The sequence below is a fragment of the Pagrus major genome, chromosome 16 (assembly GCF_040436345.1).
Source record: "Pagrus major chromosome 16, Pma_NU_1.0".
NCBI lineage: Eukaryota > Metazoa > Chordata > Actinopteri > Spariformes > Sparidae > Pagrus > Pagrus major.
The window spans coordinates 7877761-7894423 of record NC_133230.1 but is presented as its reverse complement, the minus strand read 5'-3'; the positions used below and the strand labels follow the sequence as shown (position 1 = coordinate 7894423).

The window sequence follows — 16663 nt, the reverse complement described above, 5'->3', positions numbered from 1 at the left end:
CCAAGAAAGAGTTGATTTAGGCCATCTTATTGATAACCATTATGTTGGAAAACACATCTTAAATTCCTCCGTACTAAATTATAACACCTACGTGTCAAGTGACTTCACGCTGACACTAAAAGTGGTGCGGAAAATTTACCTCGTGTTGATGGTGAGTGTAGTACAGGAAATATGCAGACATGCCTCCCCCTTCTGGTCCCACAAGGTAATAACTGGGCCAATACAATGTGACCAAGCTGAAGGCAAGCTGACATTACAAGACACATGCTAGCAATGCTGTTAAATGATGTTTTGTTGCTATTGTGTTCCGTCATTTCATTTCTGCATCTACTTGTTGGCATGTTTATGAGTAAAACAGGAAATACAGTTCACACAAAAATGAAAATTCAGTGATGCTAATGTAAAATGATGATGATGATGATGATGTGATGATGTAATTTTGTAGTCCACAAAACACATCCGGAGCTTTAAAGCAAAACAGCGTTGCAGCATTCACTCGTCTTTCCATGAGCATGAGTGAGTAGGTAATGCCCGACTTTTCCTTTCCCTTTAAATAGCATGCAGAACATTTTCATAGAAGATTAACTGTGCATCGACATGACCATACATTTAGCGTTTGCATAGAGAATCACTTTTCAGCAAATCCACAAAAAGCTTCTGAAGAGACATTTCATTCTTTCAACTTTGAAAAGCCACCATGTTTTTATTGAAATGATCCAATGTTAGAAGACATTTAACGGACTTCAATTTAGTGTCCTTCAAAAGCAAGAAAAACAAAAAATCAATCATTAAAAACACTCCAACAAAGTAACAAGTATGACCGCATACATTGTCAAATAAATACCTGCGCCTCCTCTGATGTAAAATACACCATTTCCTCTTATAAATTAAGGCGGAATGCAGTTTATTCTGACTGCCCCTAAAACAAACTCGCTTGCATCTTTCATGCAATTCCAACTGGACTGCTGAGAAAAATAAGCAGTAACAAAACGTCAGTAGAAAAAAAGGAATAAAAAAAGATGAGGCCAACACTACAACAAATTTCTATTACCTGCTTTGAGCAAGTCATGAAATATTGCACAAAGTTAAGGTTCGCGACACAAAAATAAGATGAAAATACTAAATCAAAAAAATCACTTTTAAGACCAAAATCTGAAGCGTGTGATGGGAAAACTCATTTCAGAGAGGGCACAGATTGAAGAGGCATTTAATGAAGCTTTGGGGGGGGATTATAACTGGTTTGTGAATCCTAATACGCGTGAGCAAGGATCATTTGCTACTTGTAACTATCACTGTGTGTTTCATCTGTTCAATTACTGTGGTCAGGTTACAGCCAGAACAATTACAGTACCGATGCTAAAGCTCCACCTTTCAACCAACATGTAAAACAAGACAATCTGCTAAATCCACTACTCTTAAAAGCTGCGATATGCCAATAATCTTGACGAATGATATCTGAAGTGTCTCAATGGGCAAGTAATCAAAGCAAAGTCCTCACTAGTTGAAGTAATCTCCAATAAACAAAGATCAGAGCAACAGCTGTAGGTGTAAAGGCCTAAATCTGCAAGTAAACAGTATATACTTATTTACAGTCTGGCTTCCCTTTAAATTACAACACTGGAGTAAACAAATTTAGTCTAACTTTAGTCTAAATGTAAATAATCCAGGATTCAAAAGCAGGTTTAGTGAGTCAGATGTCAATAAATAAGCCATTAAGGACCCAAAGTGCCATCATACAGCTTCAGCTTCCAAGTTATGTTACTCTTCAGTGGTTCAAACTCAACAGGCAACTGGTTGCTGGACCGTCACTTTCCTTCAAGTGTCTGTGTGCAGGTTAAATAACCTTGTCTCAACTATAATTGGTCCACATATTGTTAATTTAAGCCTGTCTCAGACATTTAAAAGCTTCCAGTGGAAACTTTTTCAGGGATCTTTGACCTCAACACTGCAGATTCGCTTCTAGAAAAATAACAGAACAAAACTTCAAACCAAATCTTAAAAAAAGGTAAATTAAAAAAGAAACAAACCAAACAAAACTTTCAGCAAAAAGAAATAAAATTTAATGGTTTATGCTCAAAGAGAAACAACCAAAACAAAAGAAAGGAAGAAAAAGAAAGCAAATTTAAACTGAAATCATTAACAAAGGCCATTAATGTCTCTCCAAACTTGAGATAAGCACTCGTTAAAACAAGTTTGTAACTTACAGTGTAACAAATAATCTATGCCTTTAAAAAGGAAATAAAATCCAAACAAAAAAGGAAAACAAAATAATTAAAAGAAAAGGAAAAACTTAACAGAACAGACGGCAAACTGAGCCAAAGCGATGTTACTCTCAGTCAGCGTCAGATATAACCTTAGTACCTTCTCAAAAATCCCAAAAAAGTTTAAATTGTGTGCATCTCCTCACAAAACTCTTGCGGGGTTGTAGGATCTAATCTCTCCCTGCTTTTGGTCCATCTTAATTCCATTATCATTGGCTGGGGTTCATATTCAACAGGACTCTTCTGAAATACAATTTATAATAATAAAAAGACACTTCGCACAGGGACAACACAAACAAAAAACATTTCCCTCCGGAGCTCGTTGTGTTTAAAATCGTTAGCGTGGTCGGAGGGCAGGCAAAAAGTCAGATCAACATCAAACAGACTGATATTCATGGTAACCTAAAACAGATTGGTTAAAAGTGCTTTGCTCTAAGATTAACTCAAGACAGTGAGTGGTTTCGTAGGTCTGCATCCACTCTATGATAATTTAAGGCATCTATTTCTACTTTTGACGAGGACCCAGAACTGAGCGCAATGAAAAGGACCACTGGCTACGGGCAAAATATTGTTCTTCCCCTTCTTTAGTATTAATCATCCACTGAAATGTTGATACTTAGAGAACAATTTTCAGGGCTTTCCTTATGCTCCGTATTTTCAGTGCACTGCTAAAAAACTTTATCTAGTCCCCACAGTTAAACATGCAACACATACAGACAGTATTTTAGCTTTTAAGATAATTTTCAAAAGTAATCTTGGGGGTATCATGGGATTTTTCCTTCTCAATTCCCTCCCCTAAAAATGAAAACTACCGAGTGTCCTCAAGCCCCAAGCATGAGTACAAAGATGAAAAAACAACAACTTTTAGACAAGTAGAAAGGTGCAGAGAGTGAACATCTCATTTAACTCTGAATACACTAAAACTCAAACAGATGTGTCAGACTTTGCAAACTTCTCTCTGCATTAAAAGCCTGCCACAGCTTCCATCTCTCCTCTACACCCGAATGTCCAACTCGCTCTCTACTTGTGGCCCTTGCTGGTCTTAAAGGACACTTGCAGTATCTTGTCTCCGAGCCGGTAGCCGTTCAGGCTGGCGATAGCCATGGCCGCCTCCTCGTAGTTCGTCATGGTGACGAAGCCGAAGCCCTTGCACTTGTTGGTGTTGAAGTCACGGATCACCTTGACGTTGGTGACGGCGCCGAAGGGACCGAACATCTGCCAAAGGATGCTCTCGTCTGCGTCCTGGCCCAGGTTGTAGATGAAGATGCACCAGCCGGAGGTCGAGTTCCCGGGGACGCTGACGCCTCCCATGCCGCCCATGTGGTCAACACCCATGGGGGAGAACCTGGATGTGAATGTTAAGAGTACTTTATCAATAACACTAAAACCGGAGTAGAGTTTGCCACAACTGCAACAGTTTTTTCAATGACCTGCTCATTTTAGGGCTGGCACCAATTATTTTCATTACAGATTGTTCTGCTAATCATATTCTTGATTAATTGCTTGGTCCATAAATTGCCATCCAATGTTAAAAAATAATAAAATAAAGTTGAAGATATTTTGGCTGAAAAGTCTGACTCTGTACATACAGTCATAAAAGTCTCTCACCTAAACCGCTGTGCCTGGTGGTGTAAGGGCCCCCCGAAGCGTCGGGACTGGTTGTGGTAAAGCTGCGAGATGAGCTGCGTGTTCTTCGCCTGGTTTGGGTTGGCAGCAAACTTCACTGTGATTGGCTCAGCGGCTCCGGGTGGTTTTTGGCCATTCAGGTTTTTGACTGCTTCTTCTGCCTCCGCCCGCTTGTCAAACCGGATAAAAGCCACCCCACGGGACGAACCTGGGCACGAGAGAGCAGCTGGTGACAATCTGTATATAAGCAGCCTAACTGCTGCTTTAATTCCTTGAAGTAAAGGTGCCATGTGTTGCTGTATTTTTGAAAAGCAAGGAAGTCATTCACCTGTCGTACCTGTGGCCTGATCAACAAGTACACGAGAGTTAATGATGTGACCGTAACGTGAAAACATGTCCTCAACGTCCTTCTGGGTCATGGACTTTGGCAGGCCGCTGATATATAGGTTGGCATCTTTAATTGTATCAGAGCTGGGGCGTGCGTATGACACCTGGCAACAGGAAGCGACAATTTTTCGGATTAAAACGCGTTTGACACTCTCGTACAAAACAAAAGAAACAAAACTATCAAAAAGTACAAGTATTGAAATCTATCAAACTTGACAATTTTAATCATCTTTTGGATTTAGAGGGCAATTATATCAGGTGTTTTATACGATACAATCCTGAACTTATTCATCTGAAAGGTTTCGTCTCATCAAAATTATCACTTTTGGACTAGAAAGTTATAAAAGAAATAAAATGATCAAATAAGCAAACTGTCACCTAAGTAGTTTTAGGTATTAAGTCTTCAGTCTGAGCAAAAATGAGGAGTCAGAAGCATAACGGCAACAAAAATGAAATCAAACTGATCGAAAAGGCACGTTTTATAAGGAATTAAATACACTGAGTTCAACAAAATGTGTCAAATAAAATAAGTAAAATTAAAGTCAAACTCAACAGACATGTCAGATAGGGCAGTAGGTGAGCTGAGCTGTAAAAGCAGTATCACTTCCTCGGGCTGACATGTACTAGCTAGTTAGCGGACAGCACAGGAGCCATAGGAGAGTTATATGACATGACATCTTTGGTTTGAGAATTGTAGAACACCTTATTGCACGTTACCTTGATAGTTTTGGACTGTAGCCTTAGTCCATTCAGTGTACTGATAGCTCTGTCTGCATCACTAGGGTTAAGATAGTTAACAAATCCGTACCCTAAACTGTGGCCTAGAGAAAAAAAAAGGAAAACAATAAAATAAAACAAAAAAACGTTGTATAGTTCAAAAAAACCTGCAAACAAATAAACAAAAGCAAATCTTAACATTGCATGCTAGTCTAAACAAACAAACAAACAAACAAACTGTCTACAGTTAAACAGGGTTGGAGCGGTTGGAATAAATAAAAACTTTGTGGTGGTAAAAAAACTGAAGTAGTAAAAAACAATTAGGGAAATCTTTCAATGAAAATTACTTTATTATAAAATCACTGAGGAGCCAGAAAACAGGCCTTTACAGGACATCCTGTCGGTAAAGACAAGGTCATTTGAAAATGAGTGACAGGCCAAACTATTCTGAGTCATAAAGATGAACCACCACTGATATAGTCAGAGGTTGTAGTCACAACTTGCATTTTTGCAAAGTCTGCTCTGCAAATCTTTTGCCATTTAAAACAAAATCTTGTGTTTAAGTGTCGATCTGGTCTGTCACAAGTGATATCGCTTCAGAGCGTGGCATACCTGCAACTTTATCTCGAATCAGCTTGGCGGACTCCACCTCTCCGATGCTGCTGAAGAGGCTCCGCAGCTCGTCCTGCGTCATGCTCTGAGGCAGGTAGTTCACTATCAGGTTGGTCTTGGAGTCCTTCCCTTCGTCCCCTCCCATGTGGTCTTCATAACCGTTAGACATGTCATACACCTCCTGCAGGTCGGCCAGGTGGGCAGAAAAACACAGAACAAGGTAAGTACACAGGGGTAGGGCTGACAATTAGCTGATTGACTGATCGGTGGAAAAAGTGTGTGCCATTGTTATCTTCAACGATCACATCAGTCATTTCTTAAGCAAAAAGGCCAGACCTTTACCAGCTTCTTAAAGATTTTATCTTTTACTGTCCTCTATATGACAAATATATAATAACCAACACACCACTGACTTTGGGCTTTGGAAGTGGCTCAGCAAAAATAACAATGTTCGTAGTATTTACTTGATAAAGCCACGGACCTAGATCCTCATGAACAAATGATACCCCGTAACATACTCTAAGAACGAGGATTAGCTTCCTTGTAACATGGAAAATGCCTGTTTCAGTTAAGTGATGGGACGTGCCAGATGCCACGCCCATAATTCACCCATGCTATCATGGTTGCAATGAATAAGTTGGATTGAATTAATTACTTTATGAACTGATAATAAGAAATAATCATTAGTTGTAGCCCTACCCTGGTTTCAAAATGTTTGCTGCACAAACAGACTGATCCCTCTCTAATAAAACCAGAATAAAGGCTCTCAACTCTACACTTACACAATCGTAAAAAGGAAATCAATTGAAACACATCACTTTCAAATTAAAATGTCATCAGCTGTTCAGTGGCCAGCAGCACAAAGTCAAAATACAGCGATCCGCCAGTGTGCCATAGACTTCCTAGAATGTATACTCTTCAGGCCTCACTGACTTTGCCTCTACCCTGCCACCTCAAACAACCCCATTACAGCACTGACAGGAATACAATAACACAAACTAGAGCATACAGCGGGTACAATACTATAAGAGGTGCATGTGCATGCATTCAGAGATCTTTTAATAAAAATACAATCTTTTTCCATCTCCACTCTTGAAAAAGACTAGCCTGTTCTCTTAAACATTAAGCGTATTCATGAAAACGACCGAATTATCAGCCGGCCGGAGGAATCAGGGACTACATTTAGTTTAGATGCCAAAACATTTCACTACTCCAAAGGGGTGAGTCCTGCCAGAGGTTTTAGGAACATAACAGGTGGCATTTTTAAGGCTGAATGTGGCTGACTGGTCTGACATAGAGACCAATTTATGTGTGGATTTGTTTCATTATTATTCAATGCAACAGAAATCCAGGGGTTGAAAGGTTCAAGGCTACATAACAGTAACTACTTATATTACACAAGCATGTGACTGGATTCCACTTGTTCTCGATGTAGTGGTTTACACTAAGTCGTCTTCAAATTTAAACAATGGTCTGCAATGTAACGGCCAGGCATATGAGATTTGCATTTGCAAAGAAGTTAAGTAACTCAGTCACAAGTCAGTTTGTAATCTAAATGGTCTGAGATTAGTTAAGTTAACAATCTTAAGTGCTCACAATAAGATCGGAGCCCAACTTCAAAATACTTTTTAAAAAGCAGCTTCCACTATCTGTTCAGCAGAGCGTGTCCTGGTGGACACATTTGCTTGTGGCTGAAATGGGATCAGGCCTGAAAGGGGAACCAGTCCAGCGGTCAACCTGACAGAGGTCCATTCATGCAAGAGAAGGGTTGTGATTGTGTATTCTGGTGGGTAAGATACACTGCCTGAGAGGATGAATGGGAGTCCTGTATTAAACTAGTAAACATGGGCATAGCCGCTGGGAACTGGTATGTGTGTGTTTGATTTCTCTTAATGCCGTCTCACTTTTAACTAATATTCAAATCAATCGTTCCAGCAAAATCACTTTGCACAGTCACGACATCTGCTATATTAGCATGAAGTCTAACTTTATAGTGTGTCTGCACATTCACTGTCAACAAACTCATCGCGAATGAAAATATCTAATTGCACTGGTGACATTCAGTTGAAAAGGCCACATGCTGTAGTACTGTTTGAACGGCAGCTGAGATCTTATACTCACTTTCAAGTACTTAATGTGTCCTCGACGAACTGCCATGAAGACACTTCACTGCTCCGGAGGCTGAGTAGTGAGAAGACAAAAAAAATCAAACAACTCCGTCAATGTGGCAGTGAGCAAACAAGCACAAAATCACCACAAAACACACTGTATGTAAATATTTAATGTGACTCTTCGAGGGGTCATGCAGAAACACTGAATAAAAAAACCTCCAGATGAGACAAAACATGTCGGCTGTAGGAAAAAACAGAGGTTGTTGGATCTACATAACCAGGGGCTAATTTTAAGTCTCTATGCACCTATCATTATTAACTCAAAGACTTATGGAAAACTACTCTAATGTGTCAGTGTTTTGGATCTACTATCCAGTGGAAAGAGCAGCATCACAGTGGAGCTGTTGTGGCAGGAGGGTTGGGTCATAATTCAGACGTGGTGTTTGAACGAATGAATGAATGAATGAATGAATGAATGAATGAATGCAAAGCAGAAAGTGGAAATATCAGATGGGCTTCCTCACAATGTCACCTGCTTTCTCTGGATGAGCACCTTTAATCTAGCACTTGAATTTCAGAAGTGTCGTAAAACCTGGGCATATTTCTCCAGTATGTTCAGGTGCTGCAGAAGGGGCGACACTGCCTTCAGAAAATGATAGCCACCATTACACTTACAATACAAATAGCTACACATTACCTTCTGCAACCACGTACTCAGCTTTAAATTATGCAAATGTTGTTTTTAATACAGTCAACATCATTTCACGAGTTGATCTGGAAACGTGCAGAGGCCTGACTAGCGTTGGCTAGCATTAGCATGCTAGCAGCTGCACGCTCTCCTCGCTCCCTGGTGAGAAGGGTAAACATATGTCCAAGCAATTGTGACAAAAACGGGGCGTGATATTGCTATTATTATCTTCGTTGCGTAGACAAGACAACACAGCCACTCGCGTTACGTAAAGAGGACAGGTTACGTGGCGGTCTCTCGCTGTGTTAGCTAAACGTAGAGCACCGTGCCCCTATTTTGGAGAGCGTCGGATCAATGCATTTCGGTCCCCGCGCCTAAACCACAGCGGCCTGCTAACAGGCCACGGAGGCTAATGTTAGCCACCGCCAGCTAATGAAGGGCTCCCCGGGCCGCAGGAGCGGCATGGCAGTCATTCCCGACTGGCAAACACCGAAATATCAACGCATACAGCCGAGAGGCCTCGGGGAAACACATGGCGACGTTTTAAAATCTTACCAGAGTTTAGTAGGTAGTTTCGTTTTTGCTGCCTACTCCTATTTTTTCCCTTCTTAGCAGCGTTCACTTCCCTCCAAGTCGGCCTCACGCAGTGAAGAAACCGAGGAAGGAGCTACGTGACGAGTCCCGCCACGCCCACCTGCGTCCAGCCACGCCCACCCGCGTCCAGCCACGCCCACTCGCGTCCAGCCACGCCTCTGCAGAGGAGACAGCGTGGTCAACATCCGAGGTCAACATGCACTCCTGAAACAAGAGCTACAGCATGTGTTACTGGGATATATTGTAGAGATCCTTCAAAAAAATTAAGTTTTCAAATAATATGCTACTAATTTTGATACAATGAACATCTCATGGAGGCTCTGTACACATTTTATTGGAGGTGTTGACAGATTAATTGGAATTAACCATACATTAACAGACTCATAAGATAGGTTATTGAACTACATTACATTTCCTACAACAAAGGCTTGCTGCAACAAAACTGCATTAGTCATAGATCTACCCTGATCTTCTACTCACAACATTGTTTGATCACCTTGAATCTTCTGCCTTCAATTCAACCTCCCAAAAAAAATAGAGACACCTTTTTGCTGATGCGTACAAAACATGAAACATGGTTTAGTGATACTACAACGCTCAGTTGTGGTTTATGTATTGCTCACCTTCATCTAATGTGGAAGCTGAGTTTGCAATGAAAGCAAGGATTACCATTTCAATACTTATTGTACCACATGTTGTGTTTTAGTGAGGTCAGAGGGGGAAAAAGTGATTGATTTTGCAATAAGCATGATGCTAAAACAATAATTTTGGACTTAATTGTCTGGGTGAAGAGGCTAATCTTAACTCAAAATAGAAGATGTTAATAAATCAGTGGCCTACACATGGTCAGTACATCGTAAAGCATGCAGGACACTCAATGCAGCGAGTGGGCATACAGAGTAGGAATCAAGGGACCGCATACATCACTGAGAAAGGTTTGCCCTCTTATGACCACTGAGAAGTATCATACGACGAAATTGTGGTGGTGAAACATTGCACCACTTTAATGCTACATGTTTTGCAGTGTACTGGAGTAAATCTGCGTTAATCAGCAGTAGTGGGGGTGAGAGGTCGGCAGCACAGGAACAGTCATCCTTACATCAATCCCTATCATATCTTGATGCACATTTACACAATGTGATATGACATATTATGTAGTATTATTACATCTGGACAGTGTCGTCCCATCTGCCACAGTGTCTTTAGTTTTTGCCCAGGGCTTGATAATCCATGAACGGCCGTTCCCTCATCAGCTGTGCCATCGTCAGAAACAAAGCAATCTGCGTGAGAAGAGGAAAGAAAGGAGAGGATTCTAGTTAACCGCCAAATAAGACAATGCTCAATAAATAAATAATGAAACTTAGAAACACATGTCAATTTTATGCTAAGCTTGAAGTCTTTCGTACCTCAACCAAAAACACCAGTGGGGAGCCCCAGATGATAAAACTCAGCACAAACTGTAAGGCCATCTCCAGCTTCACCTGGCAGCCCTGAAACGAGGAGACACATTCGAGAAGAAAGAAACAGAAAGATTACAACCAGACATTTACACTAGAGCTTTTGCATGTCCATGAGTGCTGAGTTTATCTGGATGCACATGTCTACCTGTGTGTACAGCTGCCATGGCTGGTCCACAGTGCCATTGCAGGAGGTGAAGGTAGAGTTGCAGCAGCTGTGAGGAACCGAGAGTCCTCCTGTACGGTTAAACCAGGACGTGTCAAGCCAGTCCTTGTAGTCAAGGACACCACAACACTGCAACTAATGATGGGAATCAAAAGACAAGATACCTTTTCACTATCAATCAGAATAAAACCAGAACAGATAAGATACTATCAAGGGAAGATGGAAGATTTCTATTTTAAAGAGAGCATCTAGTGGCCATTAGAGGAACTGCAAGCCAAGGGTATGTAAGCTAGGGTATTGTAGGATGCATTTACCCCAATGCTGATAGAAAGTCGGGTGAAGTTTTTTTAGCCCACAAAACATTTTTGGAGCTTCACAGCAAAACAGCTTGGGAACTTGTTTTAAAGTGTAAAAAAAGGAGAAAATAAATAAAACTTAAAAAACTAAAAATGGCTCCATACAGCTCGCCCCTCATAATCCAAGTCTCCATACGCCATCCCAAACTGATTTGAAAAGATGTTATTTACACCCTTTTTAACACAGAAATCGTTAGCACGCACAGCGTCTACAGGAGCTTGACTGCACTTTGGTTGGGTTTACATTTTAAAAAACAAGTCCCCATCTACTTCACCTGATTTCAAGGTGTACTATGTAGTTTTGGGGGAAAAAAATCTGACTCATAAAGTAGTGCACATTTAAAATCGGTAGGGGGTGAGTAGATAACGACTGAATTTTCATTTTTAGGCGAACTTATCCTTTAATATTTATTTCAGCAGTCTTCTTTAGTTGTTGCTGCTTGATTTTATGTCACTATGTGTTTCCCAACTTTTTGACAATGCTACATAATTTTACGTTATGCTTGGGCGATGTGGATGCCCATTTCACATGACTTATTACTGAACACTCACCTTTTCTTGTGTAGCATCCACTGCACGAGAGTTGGGGTCCTGGCTGCTGCCTGTGTATCTCTGAAACACTCCTCTGAGGGGAGCTATCTCTGAATCCAGCTAAACAAAAAATGAAGTACGCACAAAGAACGTCAATGTGCTTTTTTTTATTCCAAGAATAATCCACAGTGTCGTGAATACACACAAGCTGTCCAGTGCACATGAATATTGGTGTAACTCACATACCTGTGTTGAGTGAAAATAAGCCAACGCTGAAGCTGTACTCTCCAGACAAAAGACCAAAACTAGCAGATAAACAAACTGGAGAAGAAAACAGTTTATCACGTAAGATTCAAACACTGATGTACATACAGATATCCACACACACACACAACCTTACCAGTCCCTGCAGAAAGGTGGAATCTCTGAGGCTCAGCCAGGAGCCGAGGCAGCCGGTGGCCACCAGGAACACAGCGCTGGAGAGAGCGACGACAGCTGGCAGGGTGATGTAGGTTTGAGAGAGAAATACGCTGCTCTGTCTGTACTTCATCAGCAGGTAGACTCCACTCAGGCCCACCACCAACCCCAAAACCTGGAAAATACAAGAATACAGTTTTTCAGTGTGGATACATTGTGACTATAGACAGGACAATGCTATATGGCTTTATGAGGAATCACAAACATTGATAATCTAAAAAAAAATGCTGAATATTGGCCGGGTCAATATCAGTTTACCCGGAGTATACAGTACATTGGGATACTTGTGTACATTTTTGCCAGAACATTACTTTTAATACTCCATTACATTTAATATCTGATACGTTATTTGCATGAGTGAAATAATATTTTAATATGATATATTTACTTTTACTAAATTATGACTTTTGGGTACTTCTTACAACACTGGAGACTGCTGAAAGAAAAATGGAGATAGTAATTTTTAAGATTTTGTCCAAAAAAATCTAAATCAAAAGGGTCAAAATTAATTATCCATCAACTTGACACTCAAAGAACATATCATACCCTTAAGACCAGTGATGGAAAGTAACTAAGTACACTTACTCAAGTACTGCACTTAAGTAAACATTTTATTTATTTAGTATTTCAATTTTCTGCTACCACATCAGGGGCAAGTGCTTTTTTAAAGTTTTTCTTCTTTTATCAGAAATCTAATCTCTGGTTTTTTTTCTTTTACAAACAACTTTGATTCTGATAATCAGAAAATGATAAACAGCCAGGCCGATTATCAATCAATCCATAGTGTACAGTATATGCATAGGCGACATGCAACATTATGTATAATTTACCTTTATTAGTACTTTGATTCTTAAGTATCCGATATACTTAAGTACATTTAATATCAGATACTTTAGACTTTTACTCAAGAACTATTTGTATGGTCGACTTTCATTGTTACCAAAGTAGTATTTTAACACGACATCTTTACTTATTAATAAAAGTGTGGCATTTTGGTTTCTTTTTACAGCACTGCTAATAACAATGGAAATGAGTTAAATGACAACAAAGTCACAGCCCTGTGTACTGAAAAATAACAATATAGTTATAATAACTGGTGTCTGTTAAAGATATTATTTTAAAAAAGACTGCCTATTCACTTCCAGGTGCCTTTCTCTGCAGTGTTCATACAGTATTTCTACTTAGTTCCTCTTCCTGAACAGGCACTCTTGTGTCACATGACAGGTGTAATCAATCATATTACTGTGTGTATCTTCTATCAACATTCAAACACAACACTGGAGGTGATTTCTTCTTCTTGTAGCTCTGCTGTCATGTTATTTTAAACAGGAATAAATGGTAATTTCATAAAAAAAACAGCTGTATAGGCTAAAACGGTATTATTTGCAATATTAAATAGCAGAATTCAGAAAAAATACAGCAAACGTGATTGCCTTACATACCCACAGAAGTTGACACATCAGCTGAAGTACTGTTTTTAAAGCGTTTCGTCTCCGATCACTCATTTTCAGCGTTAACATGACGGTGGCCGTAACTGAACCATGAAGCTTTTATGCAAAGAGTAAAGACGATATGCTGAGGCATGTGATTTTGTATAGTGTTTCGCAGACTATTGCAACTTTCCTTCCGGGCTGGCTAAAGATCAACTTCCCCAAACAACGCGGGACATCTCTGACAGTAAACCACAACCTCAGCTTTGTTTTTACAGGCATTAAAAACTGGTTAAAGGTGGAGTATGACTACATACTTGTCATTCCACTGGGCTACATGTATCTGACGGCCTCACAACAAGTTTTCATAACCTTCCCATCAAGTAAAAATCATGTGCTCTATTTGCTGATTTTTGAATTTGAATATCTGTGATAATCTGAAGGATTAAATGTTATGGATTGATTTTTTCTAGGCTACTTTATAAGATGAAGGATTTTAAAGTACCTTCAAGTAATATATTGTCACAAAAGCTGTTTTTCTGAGTTCATGAAAACTTGACTTTTTCTTCTCACAGGACAGCAATGCTACAAACATATGGTGATTATATAGAATATGAAGCATTGCTGTAGATTAAACAGCCCAACAGCATATAAAGTAGCTCAGATTAGCTCAAGCTTCAACCATCTATAATGCAGCAGTAACATTAAACCAAAAACATCATATTTAGTAGTAAAACCTTGACAGGATTTTTCTGCAAAATGAGGACTTTTGATACTTTAAGTGCAGTTTGCTGATAAGTCTCACATACATGCAGGACTTTCACTGGTAGTAGGCTACTGCTACTTTACTTAAGTAAAAGATTTGAGCCCCTCTGTGATCTGTTTAGTTATCTGACCCACAGAAGAAGAGCTGACCCCACATAAGACATGACACCCTGTGTATGATACACAGGGTGTCGAGGATGACGGTAGAGGTCTTTAAATACGTGTGGAAGTCATGATTAGACCTGAGGTGGCTCTGCGGGTTGCTTCTGAACCTCCTGTCATCCTCAACCCTTATATTCATCCATGCAACCACCGGGCAGTGGAATCGCCTCCGACTAATGACCGAAACGTAGCAACCATGTTAGCATTAGTGTAGCGTATAGTCAGATTTTTGTTATATTTCTTTTTCTATTGTTTAATGTGAAGACAGAAAACTCATTTTGGAAGACTTTGACAAAATGACAAAAGTATCCATTTCAACATTTGAGACTGTCTCAGCCTTTTTTTGCGTTCTCCAACATCCTGACCTTGAAATAATCCATGACGGCCGAGCGGCTTACATAGATGTAACGTCAAATGTCCTCAGTCTATTATTACCTGCCTGTATCTGATGTGCAGTGATACTTTATGTCATTCAAACTGAATTAAAAGTAATTTTAACATTCACCTGTGACACCTTCAATGAGTCTTTGCAATCCTACATCTAGTCAACGCTGCCCTCTTTTGGCTTTAAATGGAATAACATCAAAGAGAGAGTTAAATAATCTTATCCAGGTCTGGACTAGAGTAAGTACTAACAGTTGTTTTAGGAGTGTTTCACTTTCCGCTTGGTGAGGTTCCTGTCAGCTCTGTGTTCAGTGGTCTGTGTCAGAGTCTCTTCCTCTTCAGCAGCTGCAGTCGGTTCCTGCTGTAACAGCTCAGTGTCTCTGCAGTCTGACTGAGGGAGGTTTTTGTACGACGGAAAATCACTGTGTGAACACATGAACACTGTTGATATTATGTTCACTCTTACAGTAATAAACTGCTGCATCTTCAGCCTGAACTCCACTGATGGTCAAAGTGAAGTCAGGGCTGCTTCCACTGCCACTAAACCGAGCTGGTGTTCCTGATGCAAGTGTGTTGATAGATCTTATTAAGAGCTTTGGAGTCTGTCCAGATTTCTGTTCATACCAGTGCAGACATTTACTGCTACCACAATTCACATTAACACGTTGGCTGGTTTTACAGGTGAGAGTGACAGTGGATCCTGGAGCAGATGTCACTACTGGAGGCTGAGTCAAAGTCACCTGACCGCTGCATCCTGCACACAAAAACAAATCATTGATTTATCAGCAGAAATAAATGAGAGAAAAGGCAGCACATCATGTCTGAAATGTTGCTGAGTGAACCAACCTGTAAAACAGCAGCAGGCCAGCGTCCAGATGAGGATGGTGATGAGAGTCATGGTGGTTGTGCTTTCTGCTGTGTTGACTGACAGATCTGAGTCCTGCAGTGTTGAACTCACAGGACTATAAACCTTCTCAGTTCACTGGAGGATCAGCTGACCATGCAAAGCCTCCTCTCTATGGAAATGATTTCTCTGCTCTCAACACACTGAAGGCAACGTGGGACACAAAATCAGGAGAAATACTGCTTGGATTTACACCATCTATGATCTTAATGGAACAGAGGAAAATATTTATATTAGAAGTGCAGTTGAGGATTTAAGGATGAGTTTGTGTCCACTGTGGTTGGTATGATATGTCTGTTTGTCTGCCTTTCATTTACTCACAGGGTTTACTGGAGATAAATAATATATTTAATATCTGTTTAATATGAGTTATCAGTAAATTATGATTATTTAAAAAGCATCATGTTAATTTAACCATGTATCAACTGATATAAACTGTGAAGAAATCAGTTTGTTTCAAGGAGATTGTAATCGTTTCTCTGTCAGGAGTAGAAAAGTCAAGAAAAATGGAAGAAATGATTCTTATTTATTCAATATTTTCAGTCCATAACATTGAACAATCTTTGTAGATTCAACAAATATGAATATTTCTGTGTTAATATGAAAAGCAGAGAGTGTTTTCAGTGGATAGATGCTTGTTCACAGTGCAGGAGGTTTTTGTACGGCCACTTAATGAGTTTGTATCACTGTGGTGGACTTTTGGTGGAGGAACCAAACTCATCGTTGACTGTAAGTACCAGAGATTTTATTTAATACAACATTAAGCAAATATAACTTTTATCAAATATTTAACAAGATTCTGATCAAGTTTAATGTTTGTATTTTATTGAAAATGTTTATTTTTATCTGAAGTGAGGCTGATCTCTCAATCTGAGGCACAAGTTTGCAGAAATTAAAATGTATTCAGTGTTGAAATTGTGGTTTTTAATCTTAGGTAACATAAAACTGCTCAGCTATTTTTAAATATTCTTCTTTATCATTACTTTGAATTGGTTTCTGCTTAAAATTGCTCAAAATGATGTTTTTTGTTAAGAA

The 16663-nt window shown here is 39.7% G+C and overlaps 4 protein-coding genes and 1 gene segment (V, D, J or C); 1 reads left to right on the top strand and 4 right to left on the bottom strand.

Moving 5' to 3' along the window:
- The window catches only part of LOC141010471 (Ig lambda-1 chain C region-like), a 30727-nt gene extending 14983 nt beyond the window's left edge, over nucleotides 1-15744 (bottom strand). Inside the window, 2 exon segments of the C gene segment in view lie at nucleotides 15185-15478; nucleotides 15571-15744. Coding sequence covers nucleotides 15185-15208 — 24 coding nt within the window.
- The window catches only part of LOC141010469 (immunoglobulin lambda-1 light chain-like), a 49150-nt gene that overhangs the window by 25542 nt on the left and 6945 nt on the right, over nucleotides 1-16663 (bottom strand). Inside the window, exon 3 of the mRNA XM_073483452.1 lies at nucleotides 16326-16344. Within this exon, the coding sequence (XP_073339553.1) occupies nucleotides 16326-16344 (19 nt within the window). The remainder of the gene's footprint in view (nucleotides 1-16325; nucleotides 16345-16663) is intronic.
- The window catches only part of igl4v8 (immunoglobulin light 4 variable 8), a 30688-nt gene that overhangs the window by 12902 nt on the left and 1123 nt on the right, over nucleotides 1-16663 (top strand). Inside the window, exon 3 of the mRNA XM_073483451.1 lies at nucleotides 16323-16357. Coding sequence (XP_073339552.1) covers nucleotides 16323-16357 — 35 coding nt within the window. The remainder of the gene's footprint in view (nucleotides 1-16322; nucleotides 16358-16663) is intronic.
- elavl1a (ELAV like RNA binding protein 1a) lies at nucleotides 669-9047 on the bottom strand. Of its 4 annotated transcripts, none has more exons than XM_073483444.1 (7): nucleotides 8958-9047; nucleotides 7725-7784; nucleotides 5604-5796; nucleotides 4992-5095; nucleotides 4216-4378; nucleotides 3870-4095; nucleotides 669-3606 (listed from the first exon to the last, which is right to left on the bottom strand). In XM_073483444.1, exons 2-7 carry the CDS (start codon nucleotides 7758-7760, stop codon nucleotides 3282-3284), a joined length of 1047 nt encoding a protein of 348 aa, XP_073339545.1. In that variant the 5' UTR covers nucleotides 7761-7784; nucleotides 8958-9047; the 3' UTR covers nucleotides 669-3281. The 4 variants fall into 4 exon arrangements, with proteins under 4 accessions (XP_073339545.1, XP_073339546.1, XP_073339547.1 ...); XM_073483445.1 differs by having other exon boundaries at nucleotides 4225-4378; XM_073483446.1 differs by having other exon boundaries at nucleotides 5604-5784.
- On the bottom strand, nucleotides 9311-13514 carry tspan37 (tetraspanin 37). The gene is made up of 7 exons (XM_073483450.1): nucleotides 13426-13514; nucleotides 11907-12098; nucleotides 11753-11827; nucleotides 11528-11626; nucleotides 10602-10754; nucleotides 10403-10486; nucleotides 9311-10276 (listed from the first exon to the last, which is right to left on the bottom strand). Exons 1-7 carry the CDS (start codon nucleotides 13501-13503, stop codon nucleotides 10199-10201), a joined length of 759 nt encoding a protein of 252 aa, XP_073339551.1. The 5' UTR covers nucleotides 13504-13514; the 3' UTR covers nucleotides 9311-10198.

Bases quoted from the DNA above. Each gene is read 5' to 3' on its own strand.
- tspan37 (XM_073483450.1), bottom strand. From the start codon at position 13,503: ATGTTAACGCTGAAAATGAGTGATCGGAGACGAAACGCTTTAAAAACA. The intron at 11,828-11,906 runs GTAAGGTTGTGT...TTTCTTCTCCAG, and splicing joins CCACCTTTCTGCAGGGACTG to TTTGTTTATCTGCTAGTTTT. The intron at 10,277-10,402 runs GTACGAAAGACT...CTTCTCACGCAG, and splicing joins CACTGGTGTTTTTGGTTGAG to ATTGCTTTGTTTCTGACGAT.
- elavl1a (XM_073483444.1), bottom strand. From the start codon at position 7,760: ATGGCAGTTCGTCGAGGACACATTAAGTACTTGAAA. The intron at 4,379-4,991 runs GTAACGTGCAAT...TCCTGTTGCCAG, and splicing joins TACAGTCCAAAACTATCAAG to GTGTCATACGCACGCCCCAG. The intron at 3,607-3,869 runs GTGAGAGACTTT...ATTCACATCCAG, and splicing joins CACCAGGCACAGCGGTTTAG to GTTCTCCCCCATGGGTGTTG.